This window comes from Nyctereutes procyonoides, unplaced genomic scaffold (genome assembly GCF_905146905.1).
Source record: "Nyctereutes procyonoides isolate TBG_1078 unplaced genomic scaffold, NYPRO_anot_genome, whole genome shotgun sequence".
NCBI classification, from domain to species: domain Eukaryota; kingdom Metazoa; phylum Chordata; class Mammalia; order Carnivora; family Canidae; genus Nyctereutes; species Nyctereutes procyonoides.
In genome coordinates, this window is record NW_026575042.1 from 14,886,278 (window position 1) to 14,905,659 (window position 19,382).

At 34.7% G+C, this 19,382-nt stretch overlaps 1 protein-coding gene across 8 annotated transcripts in view; it reads right to left on the reverse strand.

The window, feature by feature from the left end:
- RBMS3 (RNA binding motif single stranded interacting protein 3) overlaps nt 1–19,382 on the reverse strand; it is a 684,622-nt gene that overhangs the window by 88,155 nt on the left and 577,085 nt on the right. For 6 of the 8 annotated variants that reach the window (XM_055321498.1, XM_055321500.1, XM_055321496.1 and 3 more), the window contains exon 10: nt 19,193–19,243. The exons of the other annotated variants lie outside the window; for them this stretch is intronic. In XM_055321498.1, coding sequence (XP_055177473.1) covers nt 19,193–19,243 — 51 coding nt within the window. The remainder of the gene's footprint in view (nt 1–19,192; nt 19,244–19,382) is intronic. 8 annotated transcript variants of the gene reach the window in all.

Here is a 19,382-nt window from a genome sequence, read left to right on the forward strand (position 1 = left end):
GCTGGTAGAAAATTAGGTCACACAGAAAACAGAAGAACTGAACTTGTTCAGATCTCAAATTGTGCAAATTTCTTTTTTAAAAAATTTATTTTATTTTATTTTATTTATTTATGATAGGCACACAGTGAGAGAGAGAGAGGCAGAGACATAGGCAGAGGGAGAAGCAGGCTCCATGCACCAGGAGCCCGACGTGGGATTCGATCCCGGGTCTCCAGGATTGCACCCTGGGCCAAAGGCAGGTGCTAAACCACTGCGCCACCCAGGGATCCCAAATTGTGCAAATTTCTAAATTTTTTCTTTTATTCGATCCATGAAGAGTATTTTCCTACATCAAAGTAAAACAGGCGTTACTGCTTATCCTAACAAGTAGATCTGATTTTTCCCATTTTTAATAAGGAAAAGATGATAGAGAAGAGACAAGCAAGAATAATGTTCACTACTTTTGCATGTATTGATCAACTGTGGACAATAACAACATAAGCATATTACAAACACTGCAGTCTGGAGCTTCATAAGGGATATTCAAGAGCTTGCCAACTCTTTTAGGACTTCCCAAAAAGTGGGGGAGAGCAGAGATGAGGAAACATGTACATGTACCTGGCAAAAAACACAGTTGCTTAACCAAATCTGCAACTAAAAAGCAATTAGAATTCTACATTATGAATGCAAAAGAAATTTTCTTAAGTTGTTTTTAACCACTTTATTGATTTTCAATGACAAGATTTAATGATCAAATATACACAGACAAATTTGACATCAGCATTACTTTCCCTTAAATGTTGAGATTGTGTTCAGAGAAGATCCACACTTTTGCCTTCCTTAGAAACCTTTGTTGGCATCCTTGTCTAACAGCACCTGCATGCTTGTAGTGTCTCAACATTTGTCAAAGCAGAAATAGCCTATGAAGAATAGCCTATTCACAAATATTTACTTAGTACCTATTCCATGCAAGGAACAAAGTAGAAGGGGAGAGGGGATCCCACTTCCAGCTGGAGTACTCAGAGAAGTAGGCTTAAGTCAACCCAGGGCAGAGGTTGTAATGATTATTTTATGACACCCAAGTGATGTTAAAAACCCAGAAATGAAACTACAATTATATGGTCAATTAGTGTTTGACAAAGCAAGAAAGAGTATCCAGTGGAAAAAGACAGTCTCTTCAACATATGGTGTTGGGGAAACTGGACAGCAATATGCAGAAGAATGAAACTGGGCCACTTTCTTACACCAAACACAAAAATAAATTCAAAATGGATTAAAGACCTAAATGTGAGACCTGAAACCATAAAAATCCCAGAAAAGAACACAGACAATAACCTCTCTCACATTGGCCAAAGCAACTTCTTTCTAGATATGTCTCCTGAGGCAAGGGAAATAAAAGTAAAAATAAGCTATTGGGCCTTCATCAAAATAATAAGACTCTGCATAGTGAGGTAAACAATCAACAAAACTAGAAGGGAACCTACAGAATGGGAGAAGATATTTGCAAATGACGTATCTGATAAAGCATTAGTATCCCAAATATATAAAGAACTTACAAACTCAACACCCTCAAAATGAATATTCTAATTAAAAATGGGGAGAAGACATGAATAGACATTCCTCTGAAGAAGACATACCGATGGTCAACAGACACATGAAAAAATGCTCAACATCACTTATCATCAGGGAAATGCAAATCAGAAGTACAATAAGATATTACCTCACACCTGTCAGAATGGCTAAAACCAAAAACACAATAAGCAACAGGTGCTGGTGAGGATATGGAGAAAGTGGAACCTTCATGCACTGTTGGTGGGGATGCAAACTGGTGCAGTCACTCTGGAAAATAGTATGGAGAGTCCTCAAAAAGTTAAAAATAGAACTATCTTTTTTTAAAATTTTTATTTATTCATGATAGTCACACACACACACACACACGAGAGAGAGAGAGAGAGAGAGAGAGAGGCAGAGACATAGGCAGAGGGAGAAGCAGGCTCCATGCACCAGGAGCCCGACGTGGGATTCGATCCTAGGTCTCCAGGATCGTGCCCTGGGCCAAAGGCAGGCGCTAAACCGCTGTGCCACCCAGGGTTCCCAAAAATAGAACTATCTTAAGTCCAGCAATTGCCTTACTAAGTATTTACCCAAAGAATATAAAAATATTAATTAAAAGGTATACATGTACCCCATTGTTTATAGCAGCATTATCTACAACAGTCAAATTATGGAAACAGCCCAAGTGTCCATAGATGAATGAATGGATAAAGAATACATATATAATGGAATATAGCTCAGCTATAAAAAAGAATGAAATCTTGTCATTTGCAACAACATGGATGAAGCTAGAGAGTATAATGCTAGGCGAAATAAGTCAGTCAGAGAAAGAAATACCATATGATTTCACTCATATGTGGAATTTAAGAATCAAAAAAATAAGGTCAGCCGTGGTGGCCCAGTGGTTTAGCGCCACTTTCAGCCCAGGGCCTGATCCTAGAGTCCCGCGTCAGGCTCCATGCATGGAGCCTGCTTCTCCCTCTGCCTCTCTCTCTCTCTCTCTCTCTTTCTCTCTCCATGTCACTCATGAATAAATAAATATTTTTTTTTAAAAAAAGCAAAGGGAAAAGACTGAGAGAGAGTACCAACCAAGAAACTCTCTAACTATAGAGAACAAACTGCTAGTTACCAGAGGGGAAGGGTGTGGGGGGATAGGTGAAATAGGTGATGGGGATTCAGGAGTGCGCTTGTTGTGATGAGCACCAGGTGATGGATGGAAGTGTTGAATCACTGTATTGTACACCTGAAACTAATATTACACTGTATGTTAATCAAATGAAACTTAAATGAAAACATTTTTTAAAAAGGAAAAAAAAAAAAACATGCCCTGAATATTTCACTCAATTCTAAGTGGAGAGCTTGTGAAGGGGCACATTGGCTGTTAGATGTGGGCAGTTCTCTAGAAGATGCCACGTTGAATGGGGGGTGGGCAACAGCTCTAATTCATCATTAAGTGACACCTTCTGTGGAATACTATTGAAGGGGATACAGATGCCATGCTTATAGCAGCATTAGAAGCACTGGGTAACCTATACTTTGCCCCAGATGTAACGCATGGTATATAGACCAAAGACCTGGCTGAAAGCTAGTGTTTGCTTTGCCTAGAATACCCATCCTGCCTGATATCCAACACTTGTCTGCCTGAAAAACTCCTTTATTCTTCAAAACCAAGTTCAGGAATTACCTCCTTTGAGAAATCTGTCTTTACTCTCCACTCCCTGACACAACGAATATCTCCCTCCTTTTTACGATTTCTATACTTTGCACATATTTTCATTGCTACTCATAGATGAATACATTATAAATATTTGTTTTCTGATAGGACTTTGACCAAGGGGGAAGCAAATTATACTAAAAAAGGGATGTAAAATGTAAATTTAAGCCTACCTTTGGTAAATATTCCTCTTAAGCAGAAGAAAAAAAAAAGTTTGAAGGCACTTTACTGATAATTGTGTAGTATCTTGAAAAATATTACTGTAAATTGTATAATTTTTAGCTTCTTTATCAAAGACAAACGGATTTTTCCTCAAGTATACGTAATTAGATCATATACATATATGTAAAATATATGTAATATATGTGTAATATATTTAATGTAATATATATTCCCAAAGTACACCTGTTTAGATTACATACATATATGTTATATATTATATATATGTAATGTATGTAATGTAATATATATAATTACATATACATATATAATTCCTACCCAACTCTGGCAAATCCTAATTGGTTGCCTAACAAAATCCAAGCTCATCAATACTGTTAACCATTATCCTGAATTTAAACATAGCACTGAGGTAGAAATAATTAGCTTCTTAGGTTAGCTAAATTAGGTTAGCTGAGGTTAACCTTTAAAGCAAAATAGTGTCCCAATAACATATTGAGAGGCAAGAAAAAGTGAATAATATCTTCTGATATTTAAAAATACTCTCACTATTTGAACCTATTCACGATCATTTGTTTAAGGAATATCTGCATATTTTACATAACTGCTAAGGTTTTAGGTGTGAATGGACATTTTATTCCAGTGTGTTATAAAAGAACAAATAGTTCCATCTGAGCCTTTATCCTCAATCCTTCAGTGATTTCATAAGTAGCTTCTGTTGCCCTGGCAACATTTATAAAATAAATGATTTACCCTATCTCTATATGATTGTGTTGCCCTGGTAACTTGCTGTTATCTAGTCTGACATGGATTTTATTTTAGCTGTGTGCTTGCTTTCTCTAGAAATAATCCATAGAAAATTAGCCTTCACTAGATTAGATACTTAACACTGTGTTTCTATTTAATTATATTTAATATGCTAAATAGCTATTAAAGATGTAATGTTGTCAGTATTCTTACAAAGGAACTGGCAAATTCTGATTTCCTGATGATGCAGTGATGAAGAAATTCTAAGTACTATCTAAGGACACATTGGGGTCATGCACAATTGAAACTTTTTCTCTCAGCTGCTGTGTCAGTCTCATGTTCAGAATGCTGTGCCTGCAGTTCTAAAAAAGTAACACATTATTGCACAAACTATTCTTTCCTTTTAAAGTCTTATAGTAAAATAATAGAAAACTCCATGCCAAAGAAAGGTCACAAGTGCACATTTGGATTTCAAAGGATTCTGGATTCCTCAGTTATTCTAGCCACTCCTGTGCGTGGGACAGGGATATTGGATATCGGGCAATGTCTTCTCCAAGACATTTTCAGAAGCTCTACTTGAAAGATGATCCTCCAAATTATTTATGTGGATAGAAAATCACTTTATGTACAGAGACTTTGTATAATGACATTTTCATAATGCAAAAAAAATTAAAAATTTTTTCCCATTCATGATAAGTATCCATTACTTCAGTGGAAATTATGACTTTTTAACATACCTCAATGACATAATTTAGCCTTTCTCCAAAGTAAACCTAAACTCTAGACAATAGCATTGGGACAATCAAGCTAACAAAAAAGTCTAGTAAAATGTGCCAGATTGACTAATGAAAAGTTGTTCTTCAATAGATCAACAGTTTACCTTTCCAAGCAAATCTTTCCCTTATTCCCTAACACACATCCTCCACTTAATGCAGGCTGTCTGCCTCTTGGCTCCTGGAATAACTTGAAATCCATCCCTCAATATTTTGTCGTATTATTTTCACCTGAAGTGCCTCTTTCTTTTCCTTTAACGTCATAAACATCACCTATCTTTTAAATTCATGTTTATGTCTTTGTTTCTCCCTGTTCGTAACTGTCATTTTTAGTGTTATATAATTGCTACCTTTTCTGCTGCAAATTTTAAATTATATCATCCTAAATATATAAAACTTTTTCTATGATTAGATTGTATGCCTTTGCATGTATTATTTCTTCTCCTCCCTTATTTCCAAAAATACCTAAAGGAATATTCTGTACATGTTGATGCTTAATAATATTTGTTACTATTTGTTGATTTTTTTCTTACTGAATTCAAAGATCTCAGTCTCCTAAAACAGAGTCAATAAAGGTACAGCTAGGGCCCAGTAAAAGAAAGACTTAAGCAAGTGAGTATTCACGGAAGTATTCCTCAAATTTCACTACAATGAAAGTCATGTATATTCTTCAAAATTGCAAGTTATTGATCTACAACATGCTAATGTTTGAAAATTTCTTATTACACAGTTGGTGATTGATTTTTTTTAATTTGCACAATATTTAACTTAAGATATATATGTCAAAAAAGACCAACAACTGGTCATGGAATAGCTAACAATGTCAATTTGATTAAGAACATGCCATTTAAAAATACAATTGTTTTGACCATTAGCAACTAAACTGTCAACTATATAGCAATCAGATAGAATACTTAATGATTGTTCATGATGTTCATATGCCCTAAATGCATTATAGTTTTAGGCTCTTGAGAACATACCTTATAGGAGTAATAAATTATATTTTCAATTGGTTTGGTGGAATAAATACATCTCTTCCCAAAATTCGAGTTAGTTTCACATTTGACTTATTTAAAATCTTTAAAATCATTCCAGAGTTGAGAGAAATAGTATCCTTCCAAATTATTTTTATAAAGCCCTTGTAATTTTGCTATTCAAATCTAACAAAGATAGTACACCTGGAAGATAATAACACTTAATAATTTCATTAAAAAGACTGCTGCCAAAATAATACAACATTAATAAGTATAATTGAGAAGTATGGTTTTAAGATGGCTTTTTCAGACTAAAAGGAGTTTATTGTATAATGGTTCCACCTTAAGAAATATTTACTGAAATTAGTTAAAATATAATTAATCACAAATACATTGATCACGTAAAATTGATAAAATAATTTTAAAAACTCAAAATTTTCTCAAAGAACTTTTTATTTTTTAAAGTTTTTATTTATTCATGAGAGACACAGAGAGAAGGCAGAGACATATGCAGAGGGAGAAGCAGGAGCCTGATGCGGGACTCGATCCCCCGACCTGGGATCACAGCCTGAGCCAAAGGCAGACGCTCAACCACTGAGCCATCCTGGCATCCCAGAGAACTTTGATTAAATTCAATATTTACCGCATCCTCCCCAACATTTGTTGTTTCCGGATGGAACTGGAGGGTATTATGCTGAGTGAAGTAAGTCAATCGGAGAAGGACAAACAGTGTATGTTCTCATTCATTTGGGGAATATGAATAATAGTGAAAGGGAATATAAGGGAAGGGAGAAGAAATGTGTGGGAAATATCAGAAAGGGACACAGAACATAAAGACTCCTAACTCTGGGAAATGAACTAGGGGTGGTGGAGGGGGAGGAGGGCGGGGGGTGGGGGTGAATGGGTGACGGGCACTGAGGGGGACACTTGACGGGATGAGCACTGGGTGTTATTCTGTATGTTGGTAAATTGAACACCAATAAAAATTAATTTATTAAAAAAATTCAATATTTACATTAAAAACCAAACAATTCATAGTGGCATTCTCATTAAGATAAAGAATTAATCAACGAATATACTGCAATCCAACTGGGTGAAAAAAAGGACTGTGAAATAAAAATAACTGAAATGAGGTAGAAAATGAAGTTATTTTGATGGCCTGGAAAACCTGAGAATTAATGAAAAATTGTCTACTGAAAATAATAGAGAAATTCAAAAAAATAGTTGGCTATAAAATCATTTCACATATGGGGCAGATGTACAGGATAAACAGTGCCATGAAGACTAAATCACACATTTCTTAAAGGTTGGACACTCTGCAAAGCAGCTAACCAGAAACACGAGAGAAAAAAAAAAAAAAACCCTGTTATATCAAAAGAGACTTAAAGGACACAATAACCAGATATAACGTGTGAGCATTAATCATTTCCTTATCTTATTTGGGTAATTCAGCTTTATAAAAGGCATTTTTTGGATTGGTGAGAAAATTTAATTAGAGGAGATAAAAAATTCATTGACATGGGAAAGTTTGAGAAGTTTATAGGGCATATATGGAGGAAAATTTACTACTCTATTAAGGGTATGTCAAGAGACATAAAATAATTCTTGATTAAACAATATGTTAGTAAACAAAAATGAGTCAAAGAAGAAATTGAAAGAAATTTAAAAAGTCTTGATATTAATGAAAATGGAAATATAGCATATAAAAATGATGAGATACAACAAAAGTAATAAACAACCTAATCTTGTACTTCAAGGAAGTAGAAAATGAATAAATAAAGTTTGTAGAAGGAAAAAAAATAACAAGAAAATCAGAGCAGAAATAAATGAAATAGAGACTGAAAAGACAACAGAAAAGATCAATGAAACTAAGAGCTGGTTTTTTGAAAAGATAAGCAAAATAGACCAACCTTTAGCTAGACTTATCCAGAAAACCAGATAGAGGACTTAGACAAAGTTAGAAATGAAAGGGAAAGACACTACAATTGATTCCACACAAAAACAAAGGCTTATGAGAGACTATGATCAATTACACACCAAAAAAAAAAAAAAAAAAAAAAAAAAGGACAACCCAAATTACTAGAAACATTTAACCTATGAAGATTGAATCATGAAGAAATAGAAAACCTGAATGACCAATTACTACTAAGGAGATTGAATCAGTAATCAAAAGCCTCCCAACAGATAGAAGTCCAGGATCACATGAGTTCACCAGTGAATTCTACTAAATCTTTAAAGAAGAATTGATACCAATCTTTTCCCAAACTTGTCCAAAAAAGAGAAGATGAAGGAGTACTCCCAAACTCATTTTACAAGACCAGCATTACCCTGATACCACAGCAGACAGGGACACTACAAGAAAAGAAAATGTATCCCTGATGAACACAGATTCAAAAATTCTTAACAGAGTATAAGCCAAATCCAACAATATATTAAAAGGATCATATATCATGATCAAGTGGGATTTATTCAGGGATGCAAACACAAATATAGTTCAACATTTGCAAATTAATCAATGTGATACATCATATTTACAAAATAAGGACCAAAATCAGATGATAATCTCACTCAACAGACACATAAAAAGTATTCGACAAAATTTCACATCCATTCATGAACTCATGATAAAAACTCTCAACAAACTAAGTATAGAGGAAATGTACCTCAACATAATAAAGGCCATACATAAGAAAGCCACAGCTAACATGAACTTAACAGTGTAAAGCTGAAAGCTTTTCCTCTAAGATCAGGAATAAGAAAAGGATGCTCACTCTCATCACTTTTATTCAACATAGTACTGAAAGTCCTAGCCAGAGCAATTAGGCAAGAGAAAGAAATAAAAGGCATCCAAATTAGAAATGAAGATGTACAATTCTCTATTTGCTGATGGCATAATATTAAATATATAAAATTCTAAAGACTCTACCAAAATCAAAATACAAAATTCAGTTGCATTTCTATACACTAACAACAAACTATTAGAAAGACAAATTAAGAAAACAATTTCATTTACAACTTCATCAAAAATAATAATATTACCTAGGAATAAGCTTAACCAGGGATGAAATAAATTGAGAAGACACAAATAAATGGCATGATATTCCATGATCACAAATTTGAAGAATTAATATTGTTAAAATGCCCAGTCTACTGAAAGCAATCTATAGATTCAATGCAATCTCTATCAAAATTCCAATGGTATTTTTTGTAGAAATAAAGTAAATAATCCTAAAATTTGTATGGAACCACAAAGGACCCTGAATAGCCATAGCAATCTTGGAAAAAAAGAATAAAGCTGTGCAAATATACTTCCTGATTTCAAACTATGTTACAAAACTATAGTAAAATATGGAATTGGCATAAAAACAGACATATAGACCAACAGAACAAAATAGAGAATCCAGAAATAAACCCATCACCATATGGTCAATTAATTTACAATAAAGTTGCCAAGAATATAAAATGGGGAATAGTCTTCAATAAACAGTGTTTAGTCTAGTGAAAACTAGACAGCCACATGCAAAAAAAATGAAACTGCATCCCTATCTTACACCATACACAAAAATCAACCAAAATTGGATTAAGACTTGAACAGAAGACCTGAAACTATACAACCTCTAGAAGAAAACTTAAGGGGTAAGCTCCTTGACCTTGGTCTTGGAAATGATGTTTTTGATTTTGACACCACAATAGAGGCACAAAAGCAAAAATAAACAAGTGGGATTCCATCAAACTAAAAAGCTTTTGTACAACAAAGGAAACCATCAACAAAATGAAAAGGCAGATTATAGAATGGGGAAAAAAATTGACAAATCCTGTATCTGATAAGGGGTTAATATCCAAAATATACAATAAACTCATACATACAATTCAATAGTGGAAAATGAAACAATCTGATTTTTAAAATTAGCAGAAGAACTGAATGGATATTTTTCCAAGAAAGAATTCAAATGCCCAGCAGGCACATGAAAAGGTGCTCAACATCTTTAATCATTAGGGAAATGCAAATCAAAACCATAATGAGATATCACCTCACTCCTGTCAGAATGACTATTATGAAAAAGACAAGAGTTCACATGTGTTACTAAGAATATACAGAAAGGAAACCCTTGTGCCCTGTTGATGGGAATGTAAACTGATGCAGCCACTATGGAAAACAGCATGAAAGTTCCTCAAAAACTAACAAATAGAACTGCATATAATATAGGAATCCCACTCGTGGGATATATTCAAGAAAATGAAAGCAGGATCCCAAAGAGATATCTACACTCCTGTGTTCATTGCAGTTTTGCACAATATCACAATAGCCAAGATATAGAAACAACCTAAGTGTCTATGGATGGATGGGTAAAGATATTGTATGTATATATATATACAATGGAATATTATCATCTGTAAGAAAGAAGGAAATTCTGCCATTTGTGATAACATAGATGAATCTTGAGGGCATTATAGTAAGTGAAATAAGCCTGGAAGAGAAAGGTAAATATTGCATGTTATCACTTATATGTGAAATCTAAAATGAATAAATACATCAATCAATCAATCAACCCAAACTCATAGAGATATAGAAAAGAAAAGTGTTTGCCAGGGTTTGGGGAGATTGGGGAAAATAAGGAGAGGAGTGTAAGAGAGTACCAACTTTCAGCTATAAGATAAATAGTCTGAGGATCTAAGTAAATCATGATGACTGTAGTTCATAAGGCTATATTATATAATTAAAATTTGCTGAGAGAATGAACTAAAATGCTCTCTAACACACACACACACACACACACACACGGAAGATAAATATGTAAGATAATGGATGTGTTAATTACCTAGATGGTGGGAGTCCTACCATAATGTATATACATATCAAATCAAAACACACTTTAAGTATCTTATAATTTTATTTGTCAGTTATACCTCAATAAAGCTAGGGGGAAAAGTAAAAAATCTTGAGTAAAAGGAAAGACTTATTTTTTTTCTTAGAAAAATTCATTGTACGTATGTTATATTTTTATATTTCCCATAATTAATATATAAATTCAAAAAATTCTTGAGAAACAACAACAACAAAATAATGTCAGGGATTGAGTCCTGTCAGGTATATATGGTATTATAAAGTGTTAATTAAAATACTAGAGTAATGGTCAAAAAGTATATCAACAGAACAGAATTGAGTCCAGAAATATACCAAAGATATAAAGAGAGTTATTGTATGATAAAAATTGGAATAAAATTGTATATCAATGGAGGAAATGTAGGTGATTTACATGACAAAAGTTGTTATGATATTGGTTACCCATTTGGGGAAAAAAAGTTGGACCATAATCTCATACCATACTGCAAAACAAACTCCAAAAGTAAAAAACTTAGGAATAAAATCTACTATAATAAAACATATGGTGATAAAATTGTTTTAAGTCAATTATATCTCAATTAAAAAAAGTTATTAAACTCAAAAAAAACAAAAGTAACAACAAAAACATTAAACAAAGACATAGAGTGTTTTATTATTTATTTTTAACCTATGGTGTTTTAAATCTTATATTTAATAAGATATTTCATATGGCAGTCCAGATACTCTAAAGCATGGGCTGGCAAAACATAGCCTATGAACCAAATATGGCCCTCACCTATTTCTGTAAACAAAGTTTCTTGAAACTCAGCCATGCCAATTCATTTCTGTATTGTCTGTGGCTGCCTTCACTCTACAGCCACAGCACTGCCTAGGTGTGAAAGAGATCACACAGCTCACAAAACTGACCACATTCATTGTTTGGATCTTTACAGAAAAGAAAATTGGTGACCCTTGTCCTAAAGGGAAAAACTGATAAACATTAAACACTAAATACTAAAGTTCTGCATGATGAACGTCAAAACATTAAAAGTAAACAGAAATTATCTAAATTACCTATGACAATGTTAACTAACTGCAATAACATATTTTTAAAATAGGAGATGATTTATTGAAGAGACTGTCTTTCTTCCAGTGGATCGTCTTTCCTCCTTTATCGTATATTAGTTGACCATAAAGTTCAGGGTCCACTTCTGGGTTCTCTATTCTGTTCCATTGATCTATGTGTCTGTTTTTGTGCCAGTACCACACTGTCTTGATGAACACAGCTTTGTAGTACAACCTGAAATCTGGCATTGTGATGCCCCCAGATACGGTTTTCTTTTTAAAATTCCCCTGGCTGTTTGGGGTTTTTTCTGATTCCACACAAATCTTAAAATAATTTGTTCTAAGTCTCTGAAGAAAGTCCATGGTATTTTGATAGGGATTGCATTATACGTGTAAATTGCCCTGGGTAACATTGACATTTTCACAATATTAATTCTGCCAATCCATGAGCATGGAATATTTTTCCATCTCTTTGTGTCTTCCTCAATTTCTTTCAGAAGTGTTCTATAGTTTTTAGGGTATATTTTGAGAACCATTTGAATGGTAAATGGTTCTCTAACCTTTTATTTTCAGGTTGTAGGTGTCCTTCTGTCTAAAATGAGTCTCTTGTAGACAGCAAATAGATGGGTCCTGCTTTTTTATCCAGTCTGAAACCCTGCGCCTTTTGATGGGGTCATTAAGCCCATTCACGTTCAGAGTTACTATTGACAGATATGAGTTTAGTGTCATCATGATATCTATTTAGTCCTTGTTTTTGTGGATTGTTCCACTGAACTTCTTCTTAAAGGGGAGTTTTAAGAGTCCCCCTTAAAATTTCTTGCAGAGCTGGTTTGGAGGTCACATATTCTTTCAGTTCCTGCCTGTCTTGGAAGCTCTTTATCTCTCCTTCCATTTTGAATGAGAGCCTTGCTGGATAAAGTATTCTTGGTTGCATGTTCTTCTCATTTAGGACCCTGAATATATCCTGCCAGCCCTTTCTGGCCTGCCAGGTCTCTGTGGTGCTGGGAAAATTGGACATCCACATGCAGAAGAATGAAACTGGACCACTCTCTTGCACCATACACAAAGATAAACTCAAAATAGATGAAAGATCTAAATGTGAGACAAGATTCCATCAAAATCCCAGAGGAGAACTCAGGCAACACCCTTTTTGAACTTGGCCACAGTAACCGGAGAAGGACAGTGTATGTTCTCATTCATTTGGGGAATATGAATAATAGTGAAAGGGAATATAAGGGAAGGGAGAAGAAATGTGTGAGAAATATCAGAAAGGGAGACAGAACATAAAGACTTCTAACTCTGGGAAATGAACTAGGGGTGGTGGAGGGGGAGGAGGGCGGGGGGTGGGGGTGAATGGGTGACGGGCACTGAGGGGACACTTGACGGGATGAGCACTGGGTGTTATTCTGTATGTTGGTAAATTGAACACCAATAAAAATTAATTTATAAAAAAAAAAAAATAAAATAAAATAGGAGATGATTACCCCAAAAGATAAATGAGCAAAGCACATGATTTTGGAGCTCCGAAGGAAAAAAAAATTGTTAATGAACATGAAAAGCAACTCAACTCCTCTAGGACTGAGAAATAATAGTGAAACATGAGTAAAGTAGTATTCACTATTCATCACATTAACAAAATATTTGAAACTTGAGAATGCCCAGTGTTAATTGAGGCCATGGAGAAATAAAGACTCTTACTTGAGTGCAATTTGACAATAATGTATAATCATACCTTAAAATACTTAAACACATACTTTTTGTATCCACAATTTATCCTACACATATTTTCTCACAAGTGCTCAATATTACAGTCTTGAGTTTATGAGCAAGTACTTGAAGCAACTTAAAGAACTGCGAATAGGAAATTGGTTAAATACTTTTTGGGGCATTTATATAATGGCATATTATGAAGTGTTAAAAAAATTGACATGGTTCTATATGTGACTCATGCAGTGACATCCAGGACATTCTATTATTGGGAAAAAATAAAGGAAGTTACAACACAATATTTTTAGAGTGATCCTGTATAGATATTAAAAATACATACACTTTTACACACAAGTACACAGACTTTTGTATGCATAAAGAATTGGATAGTAACATAAAATTTATTTACTAGATTTATTTCTGGAGAGTAGAATTGGTAAGTGGAAAGTCTTTTATGCTCTATGCGCTTACGAATTATTAGTCTTGAATTTATTGTTTAACAGGTTTTTAAAGATTATTTCTTTAAACTTCCTGTAATTTTGAATTTACATTTAACAATGGAAAGCCAGCACTACTTTTTCTTTTTTTTTTAACAGTAGTTAATGTCAAAGAGACTTTCTGTGGAAATGGTTTTGTTGGTATTCACTTTATCCCAGCAGTATATTTAAAAGGAGGTGGTGCTCTAAAGAAGATGCTCCACTCATTTGAATTCTCTTCCAGTAGAAATAGTATATATGGGTTAGAGTCACTGTTGTTCTATTTTTGCTATGTAGTTAAAAAAAAAAAAGATTTGGCCTGCAGATATATATTTACCAAGTTAACCCCTTTGATAGCAAAAGCATCTTGACATCGTTACTTTGCTAATGAAACTGAGATTTAGGATTGTTGCTCAGCAAAACCATTGGAGTAAAAGGGTAATATCTGAAAACCTTGCTTTCTGAACAGAATTCAAATGATATCAATATTCTTTCCACATTAGGTGATATGCTTTTACAGAAAACACACCTATAAATTTGTAGGCTACAACCTCTAAAATTAAGCCTTAGGCCTTGTCTGTTTGATGATAAGGAATGACCTAATCAAATGTTCTGGAGCTTTCTTGAACAGCGTTGTAGAGGAGGAGTTTATATTTATTCTTTAACTATAAATTTAAGGTTTTTTAATCATAAAAGTCATAATTTAGCTATGCATGGCAACAAATCATCCAATGATTCAATAGGGCATCTTGCATTTCTTAGAATACTGTAATTAGATAACCAATTTGTAATTAAGTAAAAATGAAAGCTGACCTTTCTCCTTGAGATAAAATAATGCTAACTGTATGAAGAACAGAAGATTTATGATTCAAATGAGCCTAAATGCAATTTAAAGGAATAGGACTATGCTTCTTCTTGGGAACTATCATCTTTTTGCCTTGTCAGCACAGATTTAACAAAATATCCAATGTATCGCAACACAGGAATTTCAATTGCGCATTCATATAAGATTTCGATGTAACGGGATGCTATGCAGAGTAGATATTTGGTGCAATCCATCATCTATTAAAATTCTGTCAGTGTGATGGGGAATTTCAAAGTATAGTATAGAAGTCTGCACTGAGAAGCTGCAACGAATAACCGATTGCATGACAAAGTCAGCATTTTTTACTTTCTCACAGGAAAACGTGAGTTCTTAATCTCATCTAGCAACGCTCTTTCCTCGGTATCTGTTCAGGAGAACAACGGCAAATTGTGAACAGAAATGATTTTGCTGTCCTTGGTGGGGTCTGACAATTTACCAGGAGACTTGATAAGGTCCCAGAGCCCACTAACTGACAGAGAACTGTTTTCTTGCACAAATACCAGGATGATAGTTATAACACAGTCCAGGAGACTTTTATCCAGTCTTCATTAAGAGTGAAAGGACTCAGGGAGCCTGGGTGGCTCAGTCAGTTAAGCATGGGACTCTTGATTTCTGCTCAGGTCATGATCTCAGGGTGGTGAAACGGAGTGCTGTGTGGGGCTGCTGGGCATGGAGCTTGCTTAAGATTCTTTCTCCCTCTCCCTCTCTCTCAGCCCCTCCCTATCCTCTCTCCCTCTTTCAAGAAAAAAAAAAGTGAAAGGCCTCTCTCTCAGAATCTTTTTCTAAATCTACAAAAAATAATAATAATACACACACCTTAGAAAATTAAATCTCTAAAGAAACAAACTTAAATGGCACATTTCAACTTTATGCTTACTCTTTCTGTTCTCTTGTCCTTTGCCTACTCCTTTTCTTTCTTGCGTCATTTCATTTATCTCTTGCTTATAATTACCTGTATCCTCCCCTGCCCCCCATTTTAACCATTCATCTAGGTAAAGATCAGAGACACAGTGTTCTACTTTAAGGCTTTCCTAAAGCCTCTTTGGATACAAGCCTGGTTGAAATCCTGGAGCACCTGGGTGGCTCAGTGGCTGAGCATCTGCCTTTTGCTCAGGTTATGATCCTGTGGTCCTGGGCTAGAGACCCATATCAGGCTCCCTGCAGGGAGTCTGCTTCTCCACCTGCATGTGTCTCTGCCTCTCTCACTCTCTGTGTGTGTGTGTCTCTCATGAATAAATACATAAAATATTTTTTTAAAAAAGATAGAATCTTGGAGTCCTTTGAGTTAAGCCTGAAAGAGAACCTGAAGGGCTTCTGGATCCAGTGTAGGAGTCAGTGTGCATTCACAGTGATGGGAGAGAAACATGCTTACACTTAGAGCTTATACACAAGATTTTCTCAAAGTGGTGGGAGAGAAAACATGAGAGACAACAGTTGTAAGAAAATCAGAAACATATTTGAGATATGTAGATAGTGATACCTTGAATTTATTTGTAAAGTAGGTTCCAGTTACTGACAACAAGAAGGTACCTGATAGGCCTTTTTTTCCTAGCTTCGGTATTGAATAGTTTAATAAGTAAATGAAAAAAGCAGCAATCTAGAAATTTGTCTGATTTACAGCCATAGAAGCTATCTCCAAAAACTCATTAGCAAAGTAAGTTAAATAAGTAGTATGAACATGGTAGAAATAGGTGATTATTGCTTATTCTTAACTTTCTTCCATACCAACTCCCATTTTATGTAATTGGGCTAATCTCAAGTATAACATTCAATGTCCTTATATAACTATAATAATAATAGTAATTTTCCAAGTGTTTGCTATCTGCCAGGAAAATTTAGGAGTTTTACACTTTATTTCCTTTCATGAACTAAAGTACATAATTATTTAAGCATTAGTAAGTCTATATTACAGATGAGGAAACTGTGACTCAGAAAGTTTAATTGCCCAGAGTTCCATAACAGAGAAAGGTTTCCTATCTCAAAGAGACCAACAACTCACCCTATTAATCATCATGTTGTTCATTTATCCTATCTCTTTAGATTCAGGTATTTGGTGTATCTGCCTTAGATTGCTTAAGTATTTTTGTATTTTAGTGTCATACAGTTATATTTAACCTCATTTTGATGATGAAACTAATATGGGTTGGGTAAGGTTATTTATACAATATAGACAACTAGCAAAACTGTTAAGGGGAAAAGACTGATGGCACAAACTCTGTTTCCATGACACTGTTTAACCAATTATTCCATGTTAAAAACAACAAAGTGGTGGGTGGCCTAGGCACTCCTTTTTCCAGGAATCCGTCCCAGCCACAAATATTGTATTTTAAACCAAGTAACCTAAACTCAAACATGATGCACTGTCTAGTCATGGGAAGTGATAAGATATCAGTGAGCAGAAGACATAGCAAGGAATATCCAAGGGGATAAATTCACGCACACACACACACACACACACACACAGAGCTATCACTGGAGGAAGATGTATGAGAAATAATATATCAAAAAAAAAGGGCTGAAGCCATGCTAGGATGGAGGGGGAGAGGAAGAAAAATTTTGCTACTCTCCTGAGTGACAGTTGAAATAAAGACATATACAAACATCTGCCCTTCTGCTCACAGTTCTAGAAGTACTAGTAGAATCTTACATATTTTGATATCTGGGAAAATATTTGGGTTTTGCAGGATGTGGATTCCCTTTGCCAAAGTGAGATGATGCTTCACCTCAGTGTGAGGACTGAACTAGCATTAGTGCCCTGTAGATGAACACATTATTTTTATAAGGTAGCTGTTTCCTTTTAGAGATTCTCTACTTTATAACTCGACCAAACTTCTCTTTCCCTGTATTGGCTCACTCTGTGCTATATGTTGGTTTGGCATTGTATATTGTATTTTATCTCATGACTTGAATTGGAAAGGGTAGCCTGAATTCATTGTATGTTGGTATGATTTACAGAACATAGACCAGATGAACTCAGGAAGCCCCCAAGGTGTATAAATAAGAGTAAATAGAGGAATTTGCAAAATATGGGCTAAAGTTCTGCTGTACTAAGTTATATACATTTTATTCTTTAAATAAAAAACACACTATCAAAACATTAAGAGCAATGTGTAATGTTCCTTATTTTCTTTAAAAAATGGACAAAGCTCACAAATGAAAACCAGGTGCTATGATCCTTTGACTCCAAGAAACGGATGCCTCTGAATTTAGTTCCCCGGTCTTTAATGTGTGCTTATTGATATTTAGCTTTAAAATGTGTTAAAATGTAGCATTGTTTTTTCTTTGTGAAACTAATACATTCTACTAGGAGAGTAATGTCAATAATAATGCATAGCATGTCATACTTTAAAAACTATTTTTACATATGGTATCATTTGATCTTTCCAATAGTCTCGTTAATAAAGTGACAGAAAAGGAAACAAAGGCACAGATGTGAGCATGCGGAGGAGAGTATACCACAGCCCTTGTCACATGATTTTCTGTCTAGTGCCCTACCCCTACTTCTCATTCTCATGAATATATTGCTATAGAAATTACTCTCTCTTAACTTCTACAGAGCTAGAAAATCTGGAAGACCTGGACAAAGACAAATGGAATCATTAGCCTTCAGCCTAGATTCTAATGAAATATGTAATATTTTCCCTGGGACTGATATAATATTGTGCCACAAAATGGGAAATATAGCAAGTGGAAAATAGAGTTTGAATATTTTTATAAGAGATTTTTCCACTAAAGAAGAAAGAATGGCTCTAGTTAGTTAACATCAAAAAAAGCATTTAGCAACCTTGCTTTCTGTCTATATCTTCATCTATTAGTACACAACTATCTTCATGTTTCAAATATCTTGCTTTGAGTCAAAGGTAGGCCATGATACTAAAAATTACCCCCAAAGCCCATCAAACTGCATCCAAAGAGAACAGAGAATAACAAGAGAAGTAAAACAGAAAGACTTTTCCCCTATAAATGGATTTAATTGTCCAGAGTTCAGAATTCCTGAATGAAGTAGAAATTCCCCATTCATGACAAGTGGTAGACATTAGCTTAGAAGGTTGACTGCTATTTCCTCCAATAAAGTTTGCTCTCTCTTTGTCTCATCCCTCTCTCTCTCTCATCTCACTCTTTCTTTCACCTCTCTCTCTCTCTAACTCTGCCATCTATCTGTTGTACATGCTTTTGTAGAATTTCAGGAACAGCTTTTCACCTGAAAAATATGGCTGCCTGAAAGAGGTATGGAAAATAACAAAAGCTTCACCCCAAAAGCTTCCTTTCTATGCATTACAAAAGCTTGCACTTGGATAATAGAAATATTTAGCCTCAGGTGACTGAGAACACTTACTGTTGGTTGCATAACGTATGGCGGATGAGGCATCCATGAAGTACTCTGGACCTATGCATCAAACAGCATTTATTAGCACAAAGCAATCACAGAGAGAACTTGGTTCTTGTGTTCAGTGGAGTCACACTAGGTCAAAAGAAAGTGGAGTCCATCTGACTTTACAGCTAATTAATATTCAGAACTAGGAATA